At 32.4% G+C, this 24905-nt stretch overlaps 3 protein-coding genes and 1 long non-coding RNA gene across 5 annotated transcripts; 1 reads left to right on the top strand and 3 right to left on the bottom strand.

Annotated features, from left to right (window-relative positions):
- Positions 1-624: 624 nt before the first annotated feature.
- LOC146926649 (receptor-like protein 6) lies at positions 625-3900 on the bottom strand. Its single transcript, XM_085700155.1, has one exon. The coding sequence runs from the start codon at positions 3866-3868 to the stop codon at positions 761-763; it is 3108 nt and encodes a 1035-aa protein (XP_085556281.1). The 5' UTR covers positions 3869-3900; the 3' UTR covers positions 625-760.
- Positions 3901-5363: 1463 nt separating this feature from the next.
- On the top strand, positions 5364-7528 carry LOC146926648 (uncharacterized). The gene is given in 3 exon segments (XM_085706947.1): positions 5364-5374; positions 6247-7079; positions 7243-7528. Coding segments are annotated over 3 exon segments (885 nt in total). The 3' UTR covers positions 7284-7528.
- A 1637-nt stretch (positions 7529-9165) lies between these two features.
- On the bottom strand, positions 9166-13809 carry LOC146926647 (uncharacterized). Its single transcript, XM_085700153.1, has 4 exons — positions 13366-13809; positions 11916-12094; positions 10096-10459; positions 9166-9505 (listed from the first exon to the last, which is right to left on the bottom strand). Exons 1-4 carry the CDS (start codon positions 13750-13752, stop codon positions 9425-9427), a joined length of 1011 nt encoding a protein of 336 aa, XP_085556279.1. The 5' UTR covers positions 13753-13809; the 3' UTR covers positions 9166-9424.
- A 2782-nt stretch (positions 13810-16591) lies between these two features.
- On the bottom strand, positions 16592-20573 carry LOC146926646 (uncharacterized). Of its 2 annotated transcripts, none has more exons than XR_015005461.1 (7): positions 20428-20573; positions 20193-20264; positions 20033-20097; positions 19364-19942; positions 19187-19249; positions 18246-18355; positions 16592-17344 (listed from the first exon to the last, which is right to left on the bottom strand). It is a non-coding gene; the product is annotated as an uncharacterized LOC146926646 (long non-coding RNA). The 2 variants fall into 2 exon arrangements; XR_015005462.1 differs by having other exon boundaries at positions 20363-20566.
- Positions 20574-24905: the final 4332 nt, after the last annotated feature.

The raw sequence follows: 24905 nt of genomic DNA, 5'->3' as shown, positions 1-24905 counted from the left end.
AAAGAAATAATCAAGCGTAACATTTTGTATGAGAATCAAACTTTTTTAGAATTAATGTTAAATTTTGTATGCAAACTATATAGCAGAAATGTCATTCCATGGAAATAAGGTTTTCCATAAACAATAAAATGCAGTGTCAAGGTGACATCATATATATGATTCATTGGCTTTCGTATATTCCATTTCATGGTAAATAAAATATTCTTTATCACCATGACCTTGAACAGAATGTATGTCAACTCTCATACACTATTATGCTGGATAAACTTCTACTTCTAAAGCTTGCATTATTAGTGTAATTATGTTCACCACCTTTCAAAATTTGGAAATCACAGGAACCGAGTTAGACCTTTAAAATTTAGAACATAATAATTCGATATCTTAATTTAAAAATATGTGAATAAAACAATTGAGAACAAGTTAACAAGATGTTAGGCAGAGAATGGTATCCATGTGTATGTCAAATGATGTCATTATCTAGCTGACAATCAGAAAATCAAATTAAGCAATTGTTTTACCAAAATGAAGTAATTGGGTTCATATATAAAGTTTTAAAGGCTCTATATCTTGATTTTGGATTTGTATCCTCTTTGTGCTTCCAGTTTGATTATGATGTTTATAGTTATAAATTAACATATATTTCTATTTTGAATGAAACACTATCACCACAATTCTCAATGACTCACACACAAAGGACTAACACAAAGTACAACTTAAATGTAAACGCAAAACATTATTTTAATCCCTAGCACTGACGTTATCACCACCTTAAAATTCTGTATGTCTGTCCTCTATCAGTTGCATATTCAAAATACATCCTCCGGAAGATCCAACAGAGAATTTTGTCTACAAGTTTCCAATAACTTACTCTCCATTTCTTCCAAAACAAGAGGGGACCAATGATGATTCCGAGCCCAAAAACAAATCCCAACTCCACACTTAAAAAATTCCAGTCAGTTGAACAATCTAACCTTTCGCATGTTGGCTGTGAGTGCAACTTATCCGGCCCTTGACCATATAGTGTTCCATTCAATGGAGGACCATATAGTCCATCGTTACCTTCAAACGAAGATGCTTCAAATGACTGAAGTTGAGTACCTGTTGGGATCTTCCCCACCAAATGATTGAAGGATAAGTTCAAATAAGAAAGGAAGAACAAGCTTGCAAGCTGTACAGGAATTTCACCAACCAAAAAGTTGTTTGAGAGGTCCAAGGATTCTAATTGTGTCAAGTTCGCTATAGAACATGGGATTTCACCAGAGAAAGCATTGTTTGAAAAGTTGAGAACATGGATTGCTTTAAATTTCATTAGCACCTCTGGTATTGGTCCTTCAAAATGATTTGATGAGAAATCAATGGCTGTAAAGATTGTTAGAATTTTATCATACTTAATTTCTTGACCTTTATTGGAAACTGTCACACTATCTTGGTAATATGAGTAGATGTCCTTTGCCATGCGGATGAAGTCTGATTTAGAATCATTTTCATCATGCGTCATTTTTTCCCATGCTGTGAAATATTTTTCAGGTATTTTTCCATTGAAATTGTTCAAAGCAATGTCCACAATTTGAATCATTTTCCAAGACTTTTTTTCTAGTGAATGTGAACATTCTATGGAACCATGAAATTTGTTGTTCCGCAAAACCAAGACACCAAGTGTTTGTATGTTTTTCAAAAAGCATGGAAAACCACCAACAATTTGATTCGATCCAATGTCCAATACCTTTAATGATGTGCAGTGGGAGAGAGACTTGGGAATTGGCCCATGTAAGAGATTTCCATGGAAGTTCAAAGAGCTTACAACACAAGAAGTTGTAAACATATCTGGTATAGAGCCATTTAGATTGTTATTCCTCAAATTTAGTGCCTCAAGGGTACTAGTCATTGTCATTAAACATGGAGGAATTGTTCCAGAAATGTTGTTGAAGGAGATATCAAGCACTTGAAGATCCGAAGCTTTGCAGAGGGAATGAGGGATGCTTCCTTGTAAACTATTATTTGAAAGAGATAGAAACTCTGTGGAAGACAGGTAATTACCAATATCATGTGGGATAACAGAAAATTTGTTGGTTGAGTAATCCAAATAATTAACATATTTAGGAAAAAGAGGTATTGATCCTTGAAGTTGGTTGTTATGAAGGTCAATCATATCAAGGTTGGAAGTAATATTTTGCAAAGAACCTTCCAACTCCGTGAGAAAATTGTGTGAAATATCAAGTTGTTGAAGACTTTGTAGTTTCCAAATCCAATTGGGTGCAACTCCTTGAATTTGGTTAGCTGAAAGGTCCAGAGATATCAATGTTGATTGATTTCTCAAGAATCTAGGGAAAGTTTGCAAGTTGCAGGAGGCCAAATACATAGTTTCAAATTTGGGAAAGGCAGTCCGATCAGCATTTGCATCATTCTCATTGATTGATATGCTGTTGTATGAAAGGTCTAAATCAGTTAAATTTCTGAGCTTCAAAAGGTCATCTAGTTGTAGTGACCCATTCAACTTATTAGAGGAAAGATAGAGGATAGAAAGTGAATGGAGCTGGAAGATAGATGTTGGAAAAGGCCCTGATAGATTATTGCTACTTAAATCAAGGTATTGTAATACAGAGGAAGACATATTTATGAATTCGTCAAATTTACTAAACTGGTTGGATGCAAGCCAAATCTTCTCCAATGATGGGAGTGTAAAAAGGTATGAAGGAATTGAACCACTTAAATCATTATCAGAAAGGTCTAGGAAGGTAAGGTGTGTGAGGTTTGACAATGAATTGGGAATTGCACCACTCAAATCATTATCAGAAAGGTCTAGGTAGTTAAGGTGTGTGAGGTTTGACAGTGAATTTGAAAGTGTTCCATATAGTTGACAGTGAGAAAGATCCAATAGGATTAAGCTTGTCATGTTGCCAATGGTTTGTGGAAATGCTCCAGAGAAGCTTGTGTTTCTCACGCTAATGCTATGAAGATATTCACCAAGTGAGTAGTTTGGAAAATAAACACGGAGATTGGGGTTGTGATATAAGTAAATAACTGACAATGTTCTAATTTGGAAGATCTTTTGTGGAAATGTACCAGTCAATTCACAACTGTGAAGACTGAGAGTGGTTAGGTTTTTAAAATTGGCAAATGTTTCTGGCACTGGGGATGAAAAATTGTTCTCAGCAAGACTAATGATGGATAAATTCTTTAGTTTTGAAAGGGAAGAATCAAGGGGTCCTGATAGACTACAGTTATGCATGCTTAACACTTGCAAGTCATGTAGAGGCAACAAAGCATTGCTCCATTCATGTCCCCAAGATGTTATACTTATACCATCTAGATACATTTGCCTAATATTGGTGAGATTTTGGGTAAGCTTTTGTAGATTTGGGATTTTAGGTTTTGTGTCAGCATCAGAAGAGAGATCAAGAGTAACCAACCTCGTGAGCTGGGAAATCTCTATTGGAATCTGCCCCACAAATTCATTATATGACAAATCAAGATAAGTTAACTTCACCAACTTGTTGAATGATGATGGAATGGAAGAATTTAAATAATTATCAGCCAAGTTCAGTTTCTTGAGATGTAGGAGATTGAAAAGACTACTTGATTCGTCAATTCCACCAGAAATAGATTCTTCACTCAGGTCAAGGCCAATAATATATCCCTCATTGTCACAAGTAACACCACTCCAGTTGCAGCATGCAATGCTTTTATTCCACAATATTAGTTTGGTGGAATTTTCAGGATGAAATGTGAGATTGTTTTTGAATTGAAGCAACAATGATTGTTGATCCTCAAGACATTTGGTAGAGGCAAGAGAGGTTTGGAAACTGAAAAAAATGAAGTAGTAATAGATAAGGAAGGAAAACAATGAAAGTAATGTAATTGATCTCATTGTTGATTAATACTCTGAGTGACAACAACAACACAAATGGTTTGTTTTATAGAGTTTCAGAAATATGCATACACAATCTGTATGTGTTTTGTATTGTGGAACAGGCTAAAAGTCATGAGAGAAATTTCGTGGAACATGACCACATTTTTCTATCAGGTGATATTAATGATGACTTCCAAGTCTTCCATTATAGTTGTCCACTTTCCATATTAAACATTATCTTTTTGGGTCGTCCATTGTGGATGAGAAAAATGTTACCTTAAAAAGGTCAAGACAACATTGAGTGTCTTTGTAGGAGATTGGAATCAAGAAAGTCAATTAGGCACATCAATGTAGGGTCACTTGTAGGAGCCGCTTCTAATGCACTCAATGAAGATGGTTCTTCTACAAACACTATTTCTCAATTAGCACTCAAGTGGAAAACTTAAAAATCCTTATTGTGTTACTTTCTGTGTTGTTGCTCTTCCTCTTTTGTAGTGTCGCTGTCAACCTTTAATGCACCCACATCGCAGATAGACAGTTTTCTTGCAAGCCTAATTATCTGCAAAGATTTTGCTAATAGTTGAGTCCACATCAATGCAGTGGCGGAGCCACTCAAGGACAAGGGGAGGCCACGGCCACCCCATTCTTTTTTTTTTAATTTTTTTTATATACAGGAAATTACTGCACTATCCCTGACTCAAAATGAAAATTACAAGTGGCCCATTCTCACATTTTTTTCTGAAGTGAAGCGTATGTTCTTTCCTTCTTCTCTCTGGCGACAAACAAAGAAAACGCGTTTCACTCTCCCTCCTCAGCCATGGACGTTCAACACTTCCTCCACAAAGGCACTTCCTTTTTCTGATCCTTCCATCACTCACACTTCTCTCAACTCAGTATCAATTTCGTCCTTCTCCGACTCCATCTTTCCACAAAGGCACAAAACCTAATTGACAGTTGTAAGTGAAAATCATACTGATTTCATTTTTTAACTTTGATTTTCGAATCCTACTGTCTTATTTGGTGTTGAATTTGGTTTTTTATTTGGTTTCACATTCAATTTTCCATAACCCTAGTAAAAAATGATAGTTATTTGATTTTGGAAATAGTTACAAATCATGGCTGTTGGAATCGACATTGTTATTTGATTTTGGAAATAGTTACAAATCATGGCTGTTGCTAGTTAGTTACAAATCACTTGATTTGCTAGTTAGTAGTAAAGTGTAACAGGACTTGAAATTAAACTAGTATGAATGAAACATTGAAACCATGTAATTTGAATGATATTACAGTATTGAAATTAAACTAGTATGTATGAACAAAACCGAAATGGGTCGTATTGTATATTATATAATTTATATATTTTAGTTTATTTTGATTGCGGCCACCCCATAATTTTTTGTCTGGCTCCGCCACTGCATCAATGACAGTAATCATAGTCATTTCTATAGATTTTGATTTTTGTTGTTGAATTGAATTGTATAATCATTTTTGTCATAAATAATAGAATTAATATATGGTGACACTGTACTCACTTCTTGTAATTTCTGTTGCAGCATTTAAAAATTGGAAGCTGATCATGAATTAAAGAATGAAATACACAGAAATTCTCCATTTCTTTTCCCAAACAATTGTATTCTTTTGCAAACTCCCTGGTTGATAACTTTTACTACTCTTAGATTCATTGAAATTCTTGGTAGATTTCTTAGTATGCATCTCCCTGAAAAAGTAACACCTTTACTCCACAAAGATTCATGGTGCATCAGCCCTCCCTTGTACAATGACATAGCCACCAAGAACTTGCTAATATACATATCAAGATAGTCATGACAATCTATAGGAATAATAGCAGAATGAGTAGTCAAATTACAAATTTAGTCCATGTAATTAACAAAGAAGTGTTTATTTTTATGTGTTTCAAATTTGATTTGATTCTTCAAAGGGAAGGCCAACATTGTTTCTTCCTTTTTTTACCTCTACTTTGGTGTGGCTATTGAGTGTGTTTGTTTCGGCTTTAAAAAAATAAATAGATTTTGTGTTAAATGAATCTAGGGATTTTTTTTAGTGATTTTAAAAAAAATCTGAAGTTATTTTTGTTTGCCTACTACCCATAAAAATCCATTTAAAAAAAAAAGTTTTAACTTGTACACGTGTTACCTCCTTATTTTTGAAAAAAATAGATTTTGAGAATAGCTAATCCTAATGACTTTTCATTTTAGGGTCAAAATAGATTTTTTTGATAAAATGGTTTATAAAAAAAAAAAAATCTTAAACAAACAATTGAAAATAAAAAAAGTGATTTTTTTAACAACAAAAATAGATTTTTTTTGAAAAAAATCTTAAACGAACGGGCCTAATTCTTGCAATATTGTAGTTTTTATAGATGCAATCAATTAAAGATACAAAATATTTGTTCTGTCCTCACTCTCAGGTCAAGACACACTGCCAAAATCAAACAAAGCAGTCAATCATCAAGTAGTTTATCACCCTTCTTCTGCAACTCAATCATCGGCTGCGAACTGTGTACCAAGTGGAACACAGGTTCAAGGATCCAGTGTTGTGAAATGCTTATTCAACCCGGCTCGAAATTCTATCCCAACCAATTCAAAAGTTCCAAAGACACCTCCGAGAACAAATTCCAGTCACAGCAATACAAATATATCCCCTCCCGAGCTTTCTCAGGCTGCACCTAGCAACGTAGAGAGTACATCTACTTGTTACACTGTAATTTCAACCAAGAGAGTTATGGTTAGCCCTGCAAAACAAATGGCTTATATAGAGAGTAGTCATTGCATTTCACCCGTTAAAATGAATTCAGATAAGGCAAGTAAGAGGGATCATGTAAGAAGCAGGTTGAATTTTGATTCTTCTGATATGCCTCAGAGCTTTGATTCTGACAAATCATTGCCTAATGAGATTTCTACATCAGAGTCTAACAGCGAAGTTCACTTATGTGACCTTGATTTCCCCAATTTTGATACCTTTAGCTCAGACTTCTCATTTGCTGAAATGTTAAGTGATCTGGATTTTTCTTGTGAGGGTGTTGATTTTTCAATTGTTTCAAATGATAATCAAGTTATCCCGGAACTACCATCAACTTCAGTAGAAGCTCTATCTTAATTATCTTAATTTTGACCTTTCCCACAGTTTACTGAATTTTTCACTTTTCCAGGCTCTGATTGTTCAAATGTAGCAAATACCTTCACAAGAAGCATAACAATTTTAAGCCAAGGTAAATTTACGCAATTCTTTTAAGTATAAAATTTGGTATAGTTAGTTCATGACATGATATTACCCCTTTTAAGTATAATATTGTTGATGTGATTTCTACATCAATATGTTTAAATACTTTGCTATCTATCATAAATATTAACTGTGTTATATTTTGCTTTCAGAGAAAAAGAACCAGAGCTGCTTAGATCAGGAGAATTGTTAATGAGGGAGTTTGAAGAATGACTCAGGCCAACTTGCTACAGTTGCTGCAACAGACTCTTATGGTTATAGCCCCAACGAATGTAGCTATCATTGATTTAGGATGTTAACACCATTAATTTTTTCCTTAACCTTTGAACCTGTTTGGTCAATGGCCATCAAGGAAAAGCTAAAAGTGATTTTTGTGATTGTAGATAAGTACCTTTCTTGTTCTGGTTTAATCAATAGATTAACTTTTAGTTGGACTTATTAGATGCTAAACATGGTTAATTGTCTATCATTCAAGTCTAAAAATTCTTGGAGCAATATTTTCCTGGTTGAAATGCTGTGAAACAACTAAACTTTGTAATAGAATGAGGTGAAGGAAAGACTAAACATGCAAGGAATCAACTTATGAGTTCAGAATTTGCACTTGGCATTTGTCTTTGAAGGTTAAAGTTATTGAAGATTTGCAATGAAATTAATGTACAATATACCAATTAGAGAATTTTGGAATTGAATTCAAATCACAGTAGATACGTCTATGTCAGTGCTGATGTGATAAGTCTAGATAAACTTATTTAAATAATTATATCTTTTAAATAACTTTTTGTTGAAGAAAAACTCAAATTTAAATTAATTAGATTCTTTAAACTCATTCAAATTTTAGTGGTACCATTGAATAAAATGATTTTGAGATTTAAATTTTAGAAAATAAGCCATGAAAAATGATTCAAATTGTGGACATTGCTTTAAACAATTTCAATGGAAAAATACCAGAAAAATATTTCAAAGCATGGGAAAAAATGACGCATGATGAAAATGATTCTAAATCAGAATTCATCCGCATGGGAAAGAACGTCTACTCATATTACCATGATAGTGTAACAGTTTCCAATAAAGGTCAAGAAATTAAGTATGCAAAAATTCTAACAATCTTCACAACCATTGATTTAAAATCCAATCATTTTGAAGGTCAAATACCAGAAGTGATGATGAACTTCAAAGCACTTCATGTTCTCAACTTTTCAAACAATTATCTCTCAGGTGAAATACCATCTTCTATAGGAAACCAGAAACAGTTGGAGTCATTAGACCTGTCAAACAACTCTTTGGTTGGTGAAATTCCAGTGCAGCTTGCAAGTTTGTCATTCCTTTCTTACTTGAACCTCTCCTTCAATCATTTCGTGGGGAAGATCCCAACAGGCACTCAACTCCAGTCATTTGACGATTCTTTCGTGGGGACTATATGGACAAACTTACACAGTTTTAAGGTGGTAGTAGCATTAGTTACTAATGAGTGTACTAGAATAAATTCAGAAGTGTGTATCTTGCAATCTATTATACTAATGTTTACTCAGAGCCACAGTCATGCACTATAAATCCTTCATACATATGTACTACAATTAAATAATCAAGGAAATTCCACCTCTTCTAAGTTCTTCAGCATAATCCATGCCTAGTTAAACATAATCAACACTATAATTTGACAGAGAAATGAAATTAGTATATAGAATTAAAACTCAAGTCAAGGTTAACAAGATTCAGCAGTCCTTCAATGTGAAAAGAGGATGAAACCTCACCACTTAAACTATTATAAGAAAGGTCTATGTGGTTAAGGTTTTTGGCCATACTAAATGATGGTATCGGACCTGTGAAACTGTTAAATGACAAACTTTGACATTTTAATTTAAACAAAATTAAGTAGCTAATACAAAATGTACATATTATCCTAATTCTTTATTGAGCACATTTGAACATGTTGCAAAACCCTCTATCCCTTTTATGAAGTCAGATGAATATTGGTATTTCGAAAAATTGATACAAGTTGTGAGACAATTGCAGGAACCTTAACATTGCAGCCACATTTTTGGTTGCAACTGTTTTTTAAAACATTGGATGAGAGATTCAGTCATGAAATGTTCATTAACAAACGCATACTGCAACAAATCCCCTTCAAATTTTAGGCTCAGTAAGCACCAGTACATGTCTCACAATAATATAATATACAAGTATGCACTAGGTAAAAATGCATTTAGCTTTTCTTTAAAAAATGGACTTCATCGACAAGTGGAAAAATCTGAAAGAGCACGCAGTCCGCGACTCTTCGAAGTTTTACTTTCAGAGTGAAACATACCATCAGGAAAAGGAGAGAACCTAACGGCATTAGTTAGTCTCTGGAACAATTTCACTAACATCTAGGTCTACTATGTTCTCTTTTCCGAATATGGTAAAATGCACGGTGGCCTGCATAAAGACGGTTAAATGAGTTAATATAGAGAACTAGAAAGACAAATACAATTTGTGTGTTTTGTGCAGTGTAATTAGACTCGGAAAGGACCGACAAGTCTGATCGAGAACTGAACCTATGGCCGGTCCGAGCAGCCTATTTGATCTGATGTGTATCTAAATTGGGAATGACATCATTCACTCATGGGCAAACCGGTGCAAACCGATTTGAGTGAACTCGTCATTTCAGTATAAAAATAAATATTACAAATTTCTGATCTATTTCCTATCATTGACCCATCAAATCACACATTATTTTAAACTTTCAAAACCAGTTTAAGTTTCACATAGACACGAGCAATTTTCATCACATAAACTTGTGTTATCTTTTGAGTTTTACAACTATATATGACAATGCAAAACTCTTTGACACAGTCATCCAATCAAATCTAACTACATAGATGTTTATGCAGATATTTTAGGAAGTAATATCACAAAGTGATATCATGGTGAAATCTGATTGGATGCTAATGTAAAAAAGTTTTACATTGTCAATGCATAGCTTTTAATCTTCATTTCAATTAATTCTAGTGAAGGAGGAAGCTCACCATTTTGGTTTTGCGGTTCAGCTTCTTGAGAGTGCCTGCAAACCCTAAAAATGATCCAGATATAATTCGAACGGCAGAACCTGTGACAAGTTTAGGTTTTTTTTTAGCTGATGAAGCTTCTTCTGTGACTGTTAGTTGGTTAGAGGTTTTTCTAGAGCTCCTTTTGGGCTTTGAATCGACAATAGCTTTCGAAACATCCGATTCTAACTCTTTATTGGGATTCCCAGAGTTTACGACAGCCTTTCTCTCTTCTTCTTCTTCTTCAAATGCTTTGTCAGCATTTTCTTGCTCCACCTTTGCCTGTTTGAAGATTGCTTCCATATCATCCTCAGCTACTGGCCTTGGTTTATTAATCTGCCTTTTTCTGCAAATGATAAAACAATTGAGAGGTTCAACTTAGGCTTAACAGGAAAGAGTATACATTGAGACATTAGACAAAAGGTTCTTTAATATCCGAAATTAATAATTACAAGCATACGAAATCCAAAAAAAAACACCATCCAATATAAAGTCTTATAAAATAAGGTTAGTAAGTAATAACTTGATTCATCACAACTTAATCAGTTAAGTTATAATGAATACCACTCAGTATGAACTATAATCAAAGAAAGTATACCGTTCAATATAACGTATACTTTATAGAAGTAGATCATTCGGTACAAAGTATCATGGTTATCAAATCAAAATTCAACTCGTGAATCATAATACCTATTTTTTGAATCGTGAATCGAAACTTAGCATCAATTGTAAGATGCATTGCCAATAAAAATATGTCACTTTTAAATATAAAAAAAACAAGTCATGTAACAAAATTATAAGATGATATATTATATATGAACCTCAAAATAATTCAAGATTCAAATTATATATCAAATGACAAAAGAAAAGGGGTTGGTTATACAAAGTTGACAAAATAGTGGCTGACTACACTAAGTTTAGGTAGTGATTCGATTGAATGAATCAGGATTCATCATAGTGAATCAGGATTCGAGATGGGATTCGTGTCCAAATAGATACATACAAGAGATTCCTATCGATTGGATTCAGTTTAACATCAAATAGAGACACGATTGGCATGTATCGTAAGATACTGATAACCATATGAAGTATATCGTAAAAACAAAGCTTTAAGCATTCATTAATCTATCAGATAAACCAAGGGAAACAAGAAGGAAAACTATAAATTACATTAAGATGATTGCTTCGCTGAATTGTTTTGTAGATTGTTGTTAGATCTGTAATAATTAATTAACCAATCAAAGATAAATATTCAACTTCTCGGTTTATGTATTTTGCTTGGCTTAAGACCCAACCAATCCATAAAAAGATTTCAGAGAAAATAGGGCGACAAAAACCTAGAAGACAAAACTTGAATCAAGTTCTATATCAATGTCATCAAGTTCTCAAATCAAATAATGGCATATTAATACTTCTTATTATGAATGAATAGGAAGCAGTAAAACTAATGACATCCAGCCATATAGCACCAACACTTACGATTAAAGGTGTGTCTGTTTTCCGATACATGTCAGAGTCAGACACCGGCACGACACTTACACATGTAGTTATATTCAGTGTTTTGAATTATTATCAGTGTTTGCGTAGGTGACACAGTGTCGCATATGTGCTTCGTTTCCTCCTAGACACAACTTCAAATATGTTGCGGAATTTTGAAACTATTCACAATTCATTGTTTTGTTAGAGGACTTGATGAACATGGTATAGCGAACTTGATCTAATTTTTTGCTAAAATTATATGTTGCAAAAGATGTAACTGCCAAAAATTAGCAATGCATTAAACACAAGCAGAAGATGCTTACGTATTTCCAACCTTGGATCCAATAAAGCCACCAACACCTTCGTACTCTTTTATGTAGTCATGTAATGGTTTGTTCAGTTCGCATCTCAGAAAAATACAACCCGGGAACAGAGGTTTTGATTTTACAGAGATGGAACCACTCTTCAATCTCTTTTTCTCATGGATAGCTGGAGCATATACCTAAAACCAAACATTACCACGGATCAATAAATAAACAACCAAACAACATTTCTTAATTGTTCATCATATTACTTCGCTTTCTTATCTCCTCAGCTGGTAGGGTTGTTAGCTACAAGCTCCAATCAATATGTTTGGATGGAGAGTTTTAAACCAAAAAAAGATAGGGTAAAATATTTATTGTAAATGAATTTATGTAATATATTTTAGTCTATAACCCTGCAACATCTAGGGAAAATGAACCGTCACAGTTTGGTCTGGAGTTGAGTAAAACACGATCAGCACAAACTATATGAGCGAATCACCTTCAGTCCATGAAATTAATGATCAAGCAATTTCTCTCTCAAGTTAACGAAATTACAAAAAGATTCCTAGAATTGAAAATTTTCAATCACATTAGTCCATCTGAACTAATTTAAGACTAAATTGACGTATCCAAAATGATCAATATGATCGAAAATTTTCAATTTCAATGATCATTTTAAAATTTCTTCCATTTTAAAGTTCAAATTGACGGATGCGTAAAGGACTACATCAACTGTTAGAACATACAGCCTGGTTCAAAAGAAAACAGATACGAAAAAATCAGACAAAGAATGCACAGGATTTCATCACAGAATCCGGCCAATTATGCCTATTATTCAAGCGATTATATTTTGAGTTTAAATACTTCGGTCTAGTTTATAATATTACCCTTGAGCCATACTGCGGACACTTCCCCCCTCGCTCCCCCCAATTAGCGACATGGCCACTTATCCGTAAACTATGAGTTATACCCAACCCAACAATGATTCACATTCAACTCAACCTCCTAAATGATTCACATTCAACTCAATCTCCTAATTCATTTTTTTCTTGTTTCTAATAAAAATGAAACTTCGCAATATTTACACATACTTTCCCTCTGCCTCCAAAGCCCTCCATCCACATAAATCCAAAGTCTCCTTCAAACAAAGACATAAACTAAACAGACACACACATGATAACCAAGTATTTGAGCTCAAATAGTTAATGAGCTCCGTTAAAGACAAATCATTTCGAAGAACCAAGTTCTATTCCTAACTAGAATAATCATTAGCCAGACTTTACTTAACTTCCGACAAAACACCGTATTCCCAAGACTTTTTTCCCCTCAGAACCGGATGGTTAAGAAAAAACTACACACAATAAAAAGAACCATTTCTATTCTTATCCATAACAAAATGAACAACACAAAACAACATTTTGAAACCATAAAGCAAAAACAGCAACCTTAAAAACACAAAAACACAAACCTTAAAGTCGATATCAGGAAAAAACTTAGCCAAAGAACGAGCAAGAGCTTCAGCAGTATACTGACCCTTAACACGAGAAACACGAACAACCCACCATTGAGGACCTAACTTCATGAGATTATCAAGGTTGAGTTCATCCATCCATGATTTATTCTCTTTTTTGGTTTTCTGAATGAGTTTATTTTCAACTTCTTCCTTCCAGTTTGTTGCGTTGCTCTCTCTTCGTTCGTTGCGTAAGCGCCTGCGTTCTTTTGCAGTGAGGATTTCCGGGGAGGAGGTGGAGGTGACGGAGGTGGCGGAGATTGAGAGAGGGGGTTTGGTGGAGAGAGAGGGGGTGTAGAAGCGTGGTGGTGGATTCCATAGGTGAAGCGTTAGCATCCCTTTCATCTTCTACTTCTATCTATCTAAGCTTCCAAAGTTCCAAGCATACCAATCTCTATTATTAATTGTCTTCAAGTGTTTTCCATACCAATTAAGTCCTAACCCTAACAATTTGGGGGATTTAATATCTTAAAAATATAAGTTATTCAAGGGTTAAAAGTTACATTAAATAACTTAAAGACCTAAGTGGTACGAATAATACTTAAAAGGATAAATTCGTTACAATTAATTAACTTCAATGACTTAAGTGATAAAAAAACTTAAATTGATATGATATTAAGCAAAGAATATCATAACCTCGTCATGTCAAAACCACGAGAAAGGATTTAACTCAATACGAGCTTAACCACAAAAAACAAAAATGAAAAAAGACATAAATGAAAACATGAAAAAGTTAAATTAATAGATAAAGAAGAGTTATGGATATACTACACTCCAACAAAGAAATAGGGGAGCTTGAAGCAATGACTAGCGCCAGCTCATAGAACTCGACCCTTAAGCAATGATAAGCAAGGACCACATGAGTTCGTACAATCATACGACCACCCAGGACGATCCACAACAACATATCTTTGTATCACTTCCTAGCGTTGTATCTTCATACTTCATCAAACTCTTTTTCATGTTGTATCTTACATCTCCATAGCATATTCTTTACTCTTTTCACAAAACATCAACAACGAGCATTACCATTTCAAAATGGCTAAAATTAATTAAAACCATTAATCCCTAAATAGTCACTGATTAGATGCTACATATCATGCAGTCGTTCAATTTCTCATAAATTACGCGGATAGACGCAATGTAATAACCTATATTACCAGTTGTCACCTTTATTAATTATATAACTAGTAAAAATGTTATGCCAAAACGAAGATCAATAAATAAGGATATATAGGGGGATGAATATTACATTAACATTTTAAAGTGCAAATACTTTAAGATAGAGAGAGGAAGTGTGAAAAGATGGCTAGTAAATTACGGGGATAGATGTAATGTAATAACCTATATTAGCGGTTGTCACCTTTATTAATTATATAACTAGTAAAAATGTTATGCCAAAACGAAGATCAATAAATAAAGATATATAGGGGGGATGAATATTACATTAACATTTTAAAGTGCAAATACTTTAAGATAGAGAGAGGAAGTGTGAAAAAAAAATGAGACGAACCCCACCCCCCCCCCCCCCCCCCCCCCCCCTTGTTTATATAGTTTTTTTTAATATGTGTGAAATAACCGAGTAAATAAATTATTTTGGGATGTATGAAATATTTTTTCTCTTTTTATTTAGGCCATATGCATCATGGGGTGATTTAGGTTTAGCGTTACTCTCTTTCCATCAAACTAATTAAAAAGTGTTTATGTAAATGTCTACTAGATCATCGACCCGTGCAATGCACGGGTCCTACCGACTAAACAAACATGAATAAATAATATCGTACATTAGAATTGTAGTGTAATAAGTCATATGATAAAAATGTATTACATTAGTCATTTCATAGTGACGTTAATAAAGTTCGAAAACCGTACATTTTACATTAATTATCATACATTACAAAATACTACTTTTCTATAGACGACATTTGAAGTCACGTCAGTATCATCACCATCTTCATCATTATTTTCAACCCATCTAGACTTTTGACCCGTGCTGTTAAAAACACATAAAAGAACTTAAAAGCATCTTTATATACCTTTGAGTGGCATTATTTTTGAAGGAACCTTTGAGTGGCATTTAAAAACTATATTTTAATATGCTTAATATTTCTAAACAAATTTTATAAATTTTTTTAAAATTTTGGTATCTGGTTCATGAGTCGACTAATCTAAGAGGTCGAGTTCCACCTTCCACTTGAAAACTTATTTGTGAAGTTCATAAGTTATATAGACAACTTATGTCTTCACACCTTCATTTTTAATACACATTTTCTTCCCATATATTTCTTTATATCATATTATTAACTTATCACATCTATCATTTCACTCTTTTTAATTTTTTTTCTCACCGCAGATAGATTTGAGTTTGGGTGTCCAAGAATCATTTTCCTAATATACATCATTGAAATAGTCGATACGAAATTATGTAAATGCTAATCTATATATCAACAAAATATATGGTATTGTTTCATTGTAGATATAAACTTGCAGCAAAATCCAACAATGTGATGAAATAGGCGATATGATCATCGACTTATATAGAAACATAGAATAGTTTTATAAGAAAAAATTAAAGTCATGTTAAATCTTTACACACACCATCAATAATAAATCACTTCTTTAACCTAACTCTTAATGTCAATCATTTTTAATAGATGCGTAGTTGTTTATTTTACTCAAAAATCATATCCGCATTTTTTTTATAGAGATCTATAGTAGTTAGCCTCTCAAATTACTCCACAATTGAGGAACGGAGACCTAAAGTTGTTAGCCTTTTTTCTATACAAACTATAATTGTATGATATTTTAAAGACTATCATCACGTTTAAAATAAAAAAAGACTAAAATTTAATGGCTTAAGTATGATTTTTTTTTTTTGTTGAGAGAAAATATGGTAAGAATTTGGATTATGTATGTTTAAATTTAAGGCTACATACAGTTGAAAAATATAAAAAATATTCATTACTGTTTTCATTTTTGATAGGATCTTCATCTCTCTGTTCTAATTTAGTAGAATTTGTAACCCATTCATGGAAAACTCAACCTGAAGACAACTTCAACGGCTATATTTACATGTCAACTAACTTTAAAAGAAAAATTACATGTCAACTAATGTATCAAAAGTAAATCTGAAAAGGTGTGTATTTACCCACTTGCAAAAAATAAATTAAAACAAACCCTATCATAAGAAAACTACTCCATTATCCATTGATTTCCACGTATATTAACATTCATTTCGAAATGTGTACATCAAATGCCTTTGATAGAGAAAAGTACAATTATAACTAACTAATAAGGAACTAACAATACATACATCTTAATAAAATAACTTAAACTAAAGTCAGGTTTTGCCACAATTACTTTCATTGATAGGCCTAAGTCACTGCAATAATAATTTGATTTGGGAAATAGATTTTGAAACAAAATCTAGTAAAGAATAATATTTTTCAAGACCTCACCTATATCTGTTTGATATACAACCCAGGTGCATGTTTCCTTCAGCCTCGCATTGCACGTGATAGTTCGATATATTCATTTTACACCTCACAACAATTGATCTGCACAGTTTATCTCAGAGACAGTTTGCATGCTATGATTTTCAACCATGAGTAAGCTATGACTCTCAACTCTAATTACAATCACCAAAATTCAATCACATAGCTATGCCTCTTCCAACCCAAAACTGCCCCAGGAAAGCTCCTAACACAGACAGCAGCTGTCCAAACCAAAACAACAGCAGACATGCTGTGCAACAGACAGAAAACAGCACCAACAGCTGCTGTTCTGTCATGACAGCAGCAACAAAAACGGTACTCGGACCACCCCACAGCCGAAGCACTCTGAAACACCATAGGACAGCAGCAGCATTACCTCAAAAGACACTCTCGAGGCACTAACTACACTCATAAAACAAACACAGCAGTACTTGCATTCTCGTCTACATATAAAAAAAAATTAAGAAGAATCAACTTGTAATAATAATTGTATTAGAAGCACTGATTTCTGGCTGATCGACTTTGAAATGAACTATAAATATGAGTGAAAATAAGACCTTAAGATTTGTTTTAGGGTAAAAATACAAATAAATTTCACAAAATAAAACTTTGAAATTTTTACATTATGTTGATCATAGAATTACTCTTATATTCCTCTCCCTAAAGGAAGTGAAGGAACCATGTGCAGAGGATCATTACTAAAATATATTCTATAGTCACATAACTTGGTGCAGTGCATATACAAAATGAGATATTATATTTTCTAACATCTCTATCAATGAAGCAAACTAAGGAAATCAAAATAAATTACTACCAAAATCATAACACAAGCATAAATGTAGACTTTGTTCTATAAATCTACATCAATACTAAATAAGACTTTTACAACCTGTCAAAATGGCCTGAAAATAAAATAAGGCAATCAAAATGTTTTAAATTTATGAGCATGTTAAACAATTAAAGGTAAAAGCAGTGCTTCATTTTAGCTAAGTGATGAATTGAAGAATATTCTTGAATGGTTCTGTGGACCTATTTTAAGAGACCAATTCAAGCTTTTTTTTATTTTATTGACTGGAATGTGAATCTATAAAGGATAAGAGATCCACTCCAATGATCAAACCAAATCATCCTACTATCATGTTTATCTTAAATCTCCATAATAGTTAATCAATCAAACATGATTGAAGAAATTTAAAGGAAAAAATATCACCAGGAAAGCATACTTTTCAACAAAGAAATAACCAAATTTGATTTGTGATGAGGAAGACTCTAAGAAGATTAAACAGAAGAAACATGATTAAAGGCAACAATGAGATCATCAAAATATTTTTGGGTCGGACTCACCAAGCAAATAATGGCCAAATGTGCAGCCAACTGATTTCCTTTATTAAAGCCGGTGTCAGATCACCAAGAAAGGGGATCTACAATCAGAAACCCTCCTAAGATACTTGATCCTTCAATGTGCATATGGAAAGAACAATTGTCATAGAGAAAGAGAAAAGAGAAAAACAGGAACTTGTAGCAAGAAACAATGAATGAGGGACAAAACATCATGCTCTAAAGCCTAGCCAACGATCAAGATGACCAAAATAGTCAGGGAGGATGAACTAATTTCTATCGCCATCCAAACCAGAAGATAGAAATAAAAAAAAGGAGCTACAAAATATAAACCTGATTTTTTAGTAGCAACAACACAATGAAACAGAAAGGCATATGAAACATGGTGAGTAATTAAGTAGCAAAAAAACATTGTCTCACACAGTCACTAATTAAGATATGAAAAAAAAATGATATGAAGAAAAAGACCCCTAAATAAACTTGTTTTTTGTTATTTTAGAGATAACGTGATTTAATGTCGTTGAATCGTTACAAAGGAAAAAAGCTAAAAATGCAAACATCATAGATTAGTATAACGTTGCAATGGAATTCTTAAGAAACACACTAATTATTTTCTTACTATATCCAGATTTTGGTTGTGCTACATCAATGCAATAAGATAAACGCATTGGAAGTCATAACAAATAAAATATGAGGTAGAACCTTGTTACCTTGGCCATGTTTCAAATTGAAAGCAATATAACAATCAGTTGCTTGGATAGAGTAAACATATTAATCACTCATGTCAGATAGCCAAAAGGTCTGAAATTGCTCAAAGTAACTTATGATGGATTACTCTTAAACTCTTTTAAAGCATCAACTCTAGTTAATTACAAAGCTTACTAATGAAAATAAGACCATTGAAAACATTAAAACACAAAATGATTCAAATACCCAAAGAAACGAACCTGTTTTTGCAAAGTCAACCCAAAAAAATTTCTCACTCTAAGGATAAATGCTATTGATAGGATCTGAAAAGGAAAAAAAAAAATAAAATTCAGCAAAAACAATAAAAATCAAAGAAAAGTAAACAATTAAATTGCTCTAAATTCAACTACCATTAGAGAAGCAGATCTCAGCACTACCTCAATGGTGGAAACCCAATTGTCGCCGACAGGTTCTAAAAGTTGCATTGGTGTATTCAACAAAGTAAATAGTCTTTAACTATATCTCTTCAAAGCTTCTAATCATCTTCACACTGTCCTCTTGGAATTCCTATCTTCATCACCGTAGAACCACTCGTCATCACCATTGAGACGTATGACAATACATTGTCATTGAAGCATGTCAAAATGAGAGTCGCAAAATATTTAGCTCAAAGTAGATAGGCAAAACCAACAAAATCATAAAACACATCCCTTATTATAAATCATTTTTCAAGTTGTTTTCAGTTTATTTCCAACAACTTTTCATAAATTTGCATACGCTCATAATCTAGTTCTTAACATAACCAAAGAATTAATTACCAAATATTCTCTCTTCAACAGTGGATTTCAAAACAGTTTTGAAAGACAAACTCAGTCAAAAAATTCTAGTAGTAAAATAGGAATAAGGTGAAAAGAAAAATGTTGATATACAAATCTAAACATGCGCATCTATGAGTACCACATTAAAAAAGCTCATCCGTGTTCAGTTATTTTTGTCGGGAGCGAACCAAATATGACCTGCAAAAAACATAAACATTAATTTGATTAGCGAAAACATATATGAGGGAGTTCTGATCTAAGAAAAAAGACAATGAAGAAGTAAAGTACCTTAAACTAAAAGCGAAGTAAACAGAAACATGTACTTAACTGTTGAAGCTAATTTGCCACTAAACCTTCACAGGAAAAAAGAAAAATTAATTTGATTGGTAAAATCCCAGCACGAAAATCCCAAAATTGACATACAAACCAAACCCCAGCAAACACTTACATTTATTTGTTAAAGAAAAATTGAAAAACGGTAGTGTGAGAACCATGGGAAGCTATACTGTCACTTCAATACCTACAACCACCATTGAAATAAACATCATTCTCAAGAGATCTGTTAAGGGTTTTGCAGCAACTCCATTACATAAAATAAGATTAGATCTGCAAATGAACCTTCAATGGTTGTCGCCGGTGCGAACACGCCGAAAGAGAAAAACGTAGAAGAAGATAAGAATTACCGTGTTTTTCCAACAATCTTGAGTGTTGACATCCGACGTCGAATTCGATTATGCATCTCGTGACATGGATTCAGCGGTGGAGAGAAGCACCGTGAAGCGGAGTGCGGTTATCGTAGCTTGGGAAAAATATTAGGGTTGGGGTTAGCTTGGGGGATAAGCTGAAGTAGAGATAAATATGAAATAGTTGTTTCGGAAAACAGAAGAGATAAATATGAAATAGTTGTTTCGGAAAATAGAAGAGATAAATATGAAATATGATCAACGACTAAAATTGAATGGCGCCTAAATATGCAAGATCCAATGGCTCAGAAAAGTGGAGGGAAAATATTAGGGTTAGGGTTAGCTTCAGGGGTTAAGCTTTAGTAAATAATAATAATAATAAGATAAGATTGTTAAGTTGGTAGGTATAAATTCACCTCTTTCAAAACTAGGATTCATAGGTTTATTGTTCAATCTTATTTGGAACAAAATAAATCGATTACTTGATTTATAACGTTTTTTGATGAAATTCATCTGCAAAATTAAGATTAAATTGAGAATACAATGTATTAAGTAATCATGTTTAGTGTTCTAAATATTTCCGTGACGTTAAATGGTCATGTAAGCATTTTTTTATAATAAATTTGGATAAAAAGGAGATCAATTTGTTACAGAAAATAAATAAAGTAAAGGCTTAAACGTACTTTCCCCCCTTGTCTTTTAAAAAATAGCGATTTTGACCCCTATTAAAAAAAACAACAAACATGATCTCTATGTTTAGCCCCTTTTGCAATAAGCTAATTTTGAGGATTTTGGCCCCGTTGAATTTTGTTTTATGGTTTGGATTTTTTTTTAAGGATTTTGTTTTCTGGTTCCAAAACACATGATGTAGATCATGAAGAATAATAAGAAGAAGAAGTGAGGGAAATTGGATAAAAGAAGATCACATGCTTCTATCTTTTTTTATTTATTTATTTATTTTTAATTATAGAAATACACACGTGACAATTTCATTCATTTTAAATTTGAAAAATGCATAAATGGCTTCCTTGTCGCTTAAGTGACATGACATATAGGCGTTGACTAAGTTAAAATTGATATTTTGCAAAAGCGGCTAAATATAAAGGATCATTTCTACTATGTTTTAACAGGGGATCAAAATCATTACATTTAAAAGTTAGAAGGGAAAAGTGCGTTTAAGCCTAAATTCAATGACTAACTTTTTCATTTTTACCGACATAAAGGAACAATTTGAACTAAAATAACTAAACAGATTAGTCTGATACAAAGCCTTAGATTTAAAAGATCTTTGATGTTCATTTGACCTTTTATTTATCACATGATGATTAAGTTCGGACAAGGATAGCTGAAGTAATGACCCTAAAAGTGAGAAGGGATCAATCATGAGTTAAATATAAAACATAAGAAGGAAAATCATTATATATCCCACCAAGTCCCTCAGTTTAAAAACATGACATCAATCTCTTATCTCGTTCTTTCTCTCAAATTGTGTTCACTGATATAAAATGTCCACAAACGTGCTCCTATTTGAAAATAGGATAGTGCAATAAAGAGTGAAAGCATATACTACGAGGAGCCTGGTTTTTAGAGGGAAGCTTTACATTGCACCTAACTTCTTCATTCATCGAAGATAAGTATGTGATAATGATTAATTTTTTGGGTGTAAAATCACGTTGTTTTCCCCTACTTAACTAAATAAGTGGTACCACACATTTTCCCTCAAAAAAAAAAAAAAGTGGTACCACACATAATTGGTTCGTCTTACTGTCAAGGTTTCACTACGTATCAGTGTGGTGTTGTTTTGTTCATCATCTCAATGCATCACTGTTTGATTTCTCATCCAAGTTTGATTTCTCATCTTTTTCGTTCATTTTATTGCGTTAACACATGTAAATTATAAACAATATTTTGTATCAAATTAGTTAGATTTTGATTAAAATTATATGTATTAATGTTTGTCATTTTAGATTGTAACAACATGCTTATCTTTTTAAATTACACCAACAATATGTCTAATATAAAATTTTATCTTTTTCAATGATATCAACAATATAAAATTATTATAAAATATAAATAATCTAACCCAACATGTCTTATTTTCTGCGTAATTTGTTGTAGATAACATTCTTCCTATTGTGGTGAGGTTGTTCATATTTTAATGGAATTTAACTATTTTTTAATCGATAGTTTAAGTTATATTATAAGAAGGATAAAATAGTAAAAAAGATAATTTTAAGGGTTAATGGTGTTTTACCCCCCTGTAATATAGATCATTTTCTGTTTTACACCTTGTAAAATATTTTTTTTGATTTACCCCCTGTAAAATATTTTTGTTTTGAATTACCCCCCTAATAGGTCATTCAAAAACCAGAATTTCTGAAAAAAAAAATAAAAAATTGGTTTTTGAATGACCTATTAGGGGGTAAATCGAAACAAAAATATTTTAAAGAGGGTAAATCAAAAAAAACATTTTACAGGGTGTAAAACCGGAAATGACCTATATTACAAGGGGTAAAGCACTATTAACCCTAGTTTTAATGAAGGGTAAAATTGGAAATGGAAAAAACCATACCAAATTCATGTATTTTCTTTATATACAGTGTAGATGCATCTATTATCTTTTAAATAACAAGTTTTTTTTTTCACTACCAAAAAAAAAAGTTTTTCATAAATAATTATATAAATTTTTGTAATGTTTCATTTTTTTGGTAAATTATAATTGCTGCATTCATTACTTTGAAAATTAGCATAAATTATTTTTTAGCATAAATTATTTTTTGGCTTAAATGCACTTTTTACCCCTAAGTTTGCAAAAGTTGCAATTTTGGCCCCCTTTTAAAAAAAAAGGCAAAAGTGACCCATGTCTAGCCCCTTTTGCAAAACGTCAATTTTAACTTGGTCAAGCCTACATGGCACGCCACATTTGTTTTTTTTCAATTAAAAATTAAATAAAAAAGCTAGATATATATAAATTAAATTAAATAAATCAAAAAGCAAAAAAAAAAAAAGGCGTACGTGAATCAAAGTTTTGGAAAAAGGAGGCAAAACATCCTCATTTTCAACCTCTTGATTTTCATAAAATCATTCAATTAAAAACCAAAAATCAAAACTAATTTCCATCTTCAACAGTTTCCCCTTTTCTTTACTTTATCTCTCAAACAATAACAAGAACAACCCTTTTTTTCTTGCAAAAGGAGGTAAACATGGGGTCATTTTTGCCATTTTTTTAAAAGGGGCTAAAATTGCAACTTTTGCGAACTTTGGGGGTAAAAAGTGCGTTTAAACCTTATTTTTTATGTCTTGTTTCTCTTCATGTGTTCTTTTAAACTTTCTTCTTTGTCTTTCATTCATTTTTTTCAAAATAAACCAAAAATTGTTACTCATTTAGTCATTTATAAATGTTATTAAAGAAAATTTCTTCCAAGTATTTATACATATTATACGTGTTATTTAATTTAAAAAGTTGGTGCCTTTAAGTGTTGTGTCCGGTACCCTAACTGACCGTGCTCAAAATCACAACTGATTGTAGAAGTAAAGAACATTCAATAACCCTTATGGGAGAAGAACGAGTGTACTACAATGAAATATATTTAGAATTAAACGCGCTTTAGACATCATAGACGAAGATAAGGCTTATTGTTTAAATGCTCATTTTGAATCAGACAAGTGTACTCAAAACGACGAGTGATATTGAAAGTAGCATTTAAGAATATTGATTGTAGATCATCCCAAATTGCTTCAAAAATTGATTAGTCTTAACGGAAAGAGGACCTTGTCATTTGTCAATAAAATCTAAAACTGATATGCATAATTTGCAAATACAGTGAAGATTGCTTAAGTAGACGAATGCGAGCGTTGATTGAGTTTTATCATCTCCATTTAAATTTTAATATACCAGACAATGTCGATTGCATATACTAGAGATGAAAACACTCTTGGAAGAAGGCTTTCAAAATTTTGATTTTTGAATAGTAAGTTGATTTGTTGCAAAACTATTCTAAGACTCAGAGGTGGCTTGCAATCTTTGACTTTACCTTTTATCTCTCAAGACAAGGAAGAGCATTGAATTTTTCCAACGGATTCGTGGAGAGATTTTATGATTGATCATTATCACGTTATTGCTGCCAACATTTGGTCAATTTGTAGATGATTTATTTTAATATAAGAAAAATTCTTACAAATTAATTGGTTTACATGTCTCAAATTGGACCACATTTTCTTGTTACAAATAAATTGATTAAAATTATAAGTATAGATAATAAATTTTCTAAAAAAAAAGTACAAATAATAATAAATATTTAACATTTTAATAATGTAAAAGAACCATACTTATCTTTTTCAACAACACCAACAAACCAACAAACATAATATCTTAAAAAAAAATATAACACTTGATATAAATTTTATTATTTTTGAACGACACCAACAAAATAACCACACAGTGAAATTTACTTATGAGTATAATCTATTCTCTATAT

The sequence above is a fragment of the Medicago sativa genome, chromosome 4 (genome assembly GCF_051527215.1).
Source record: "Medicago sativa cultivar Bolivia chromosome 4, Bolivia_mono, whole genome shotgun sequence".
Taxonomy (NCBI): domain Eukaryota; kingdom Viridiplantae; phylum Streptophyta; class Magnoliopsida; order Fabales; family Fabaceae; genus Medicago; species Medicago sativa.
This window is presented reverse-complemented; position numbering and strand designations above follow the sequence as displayed.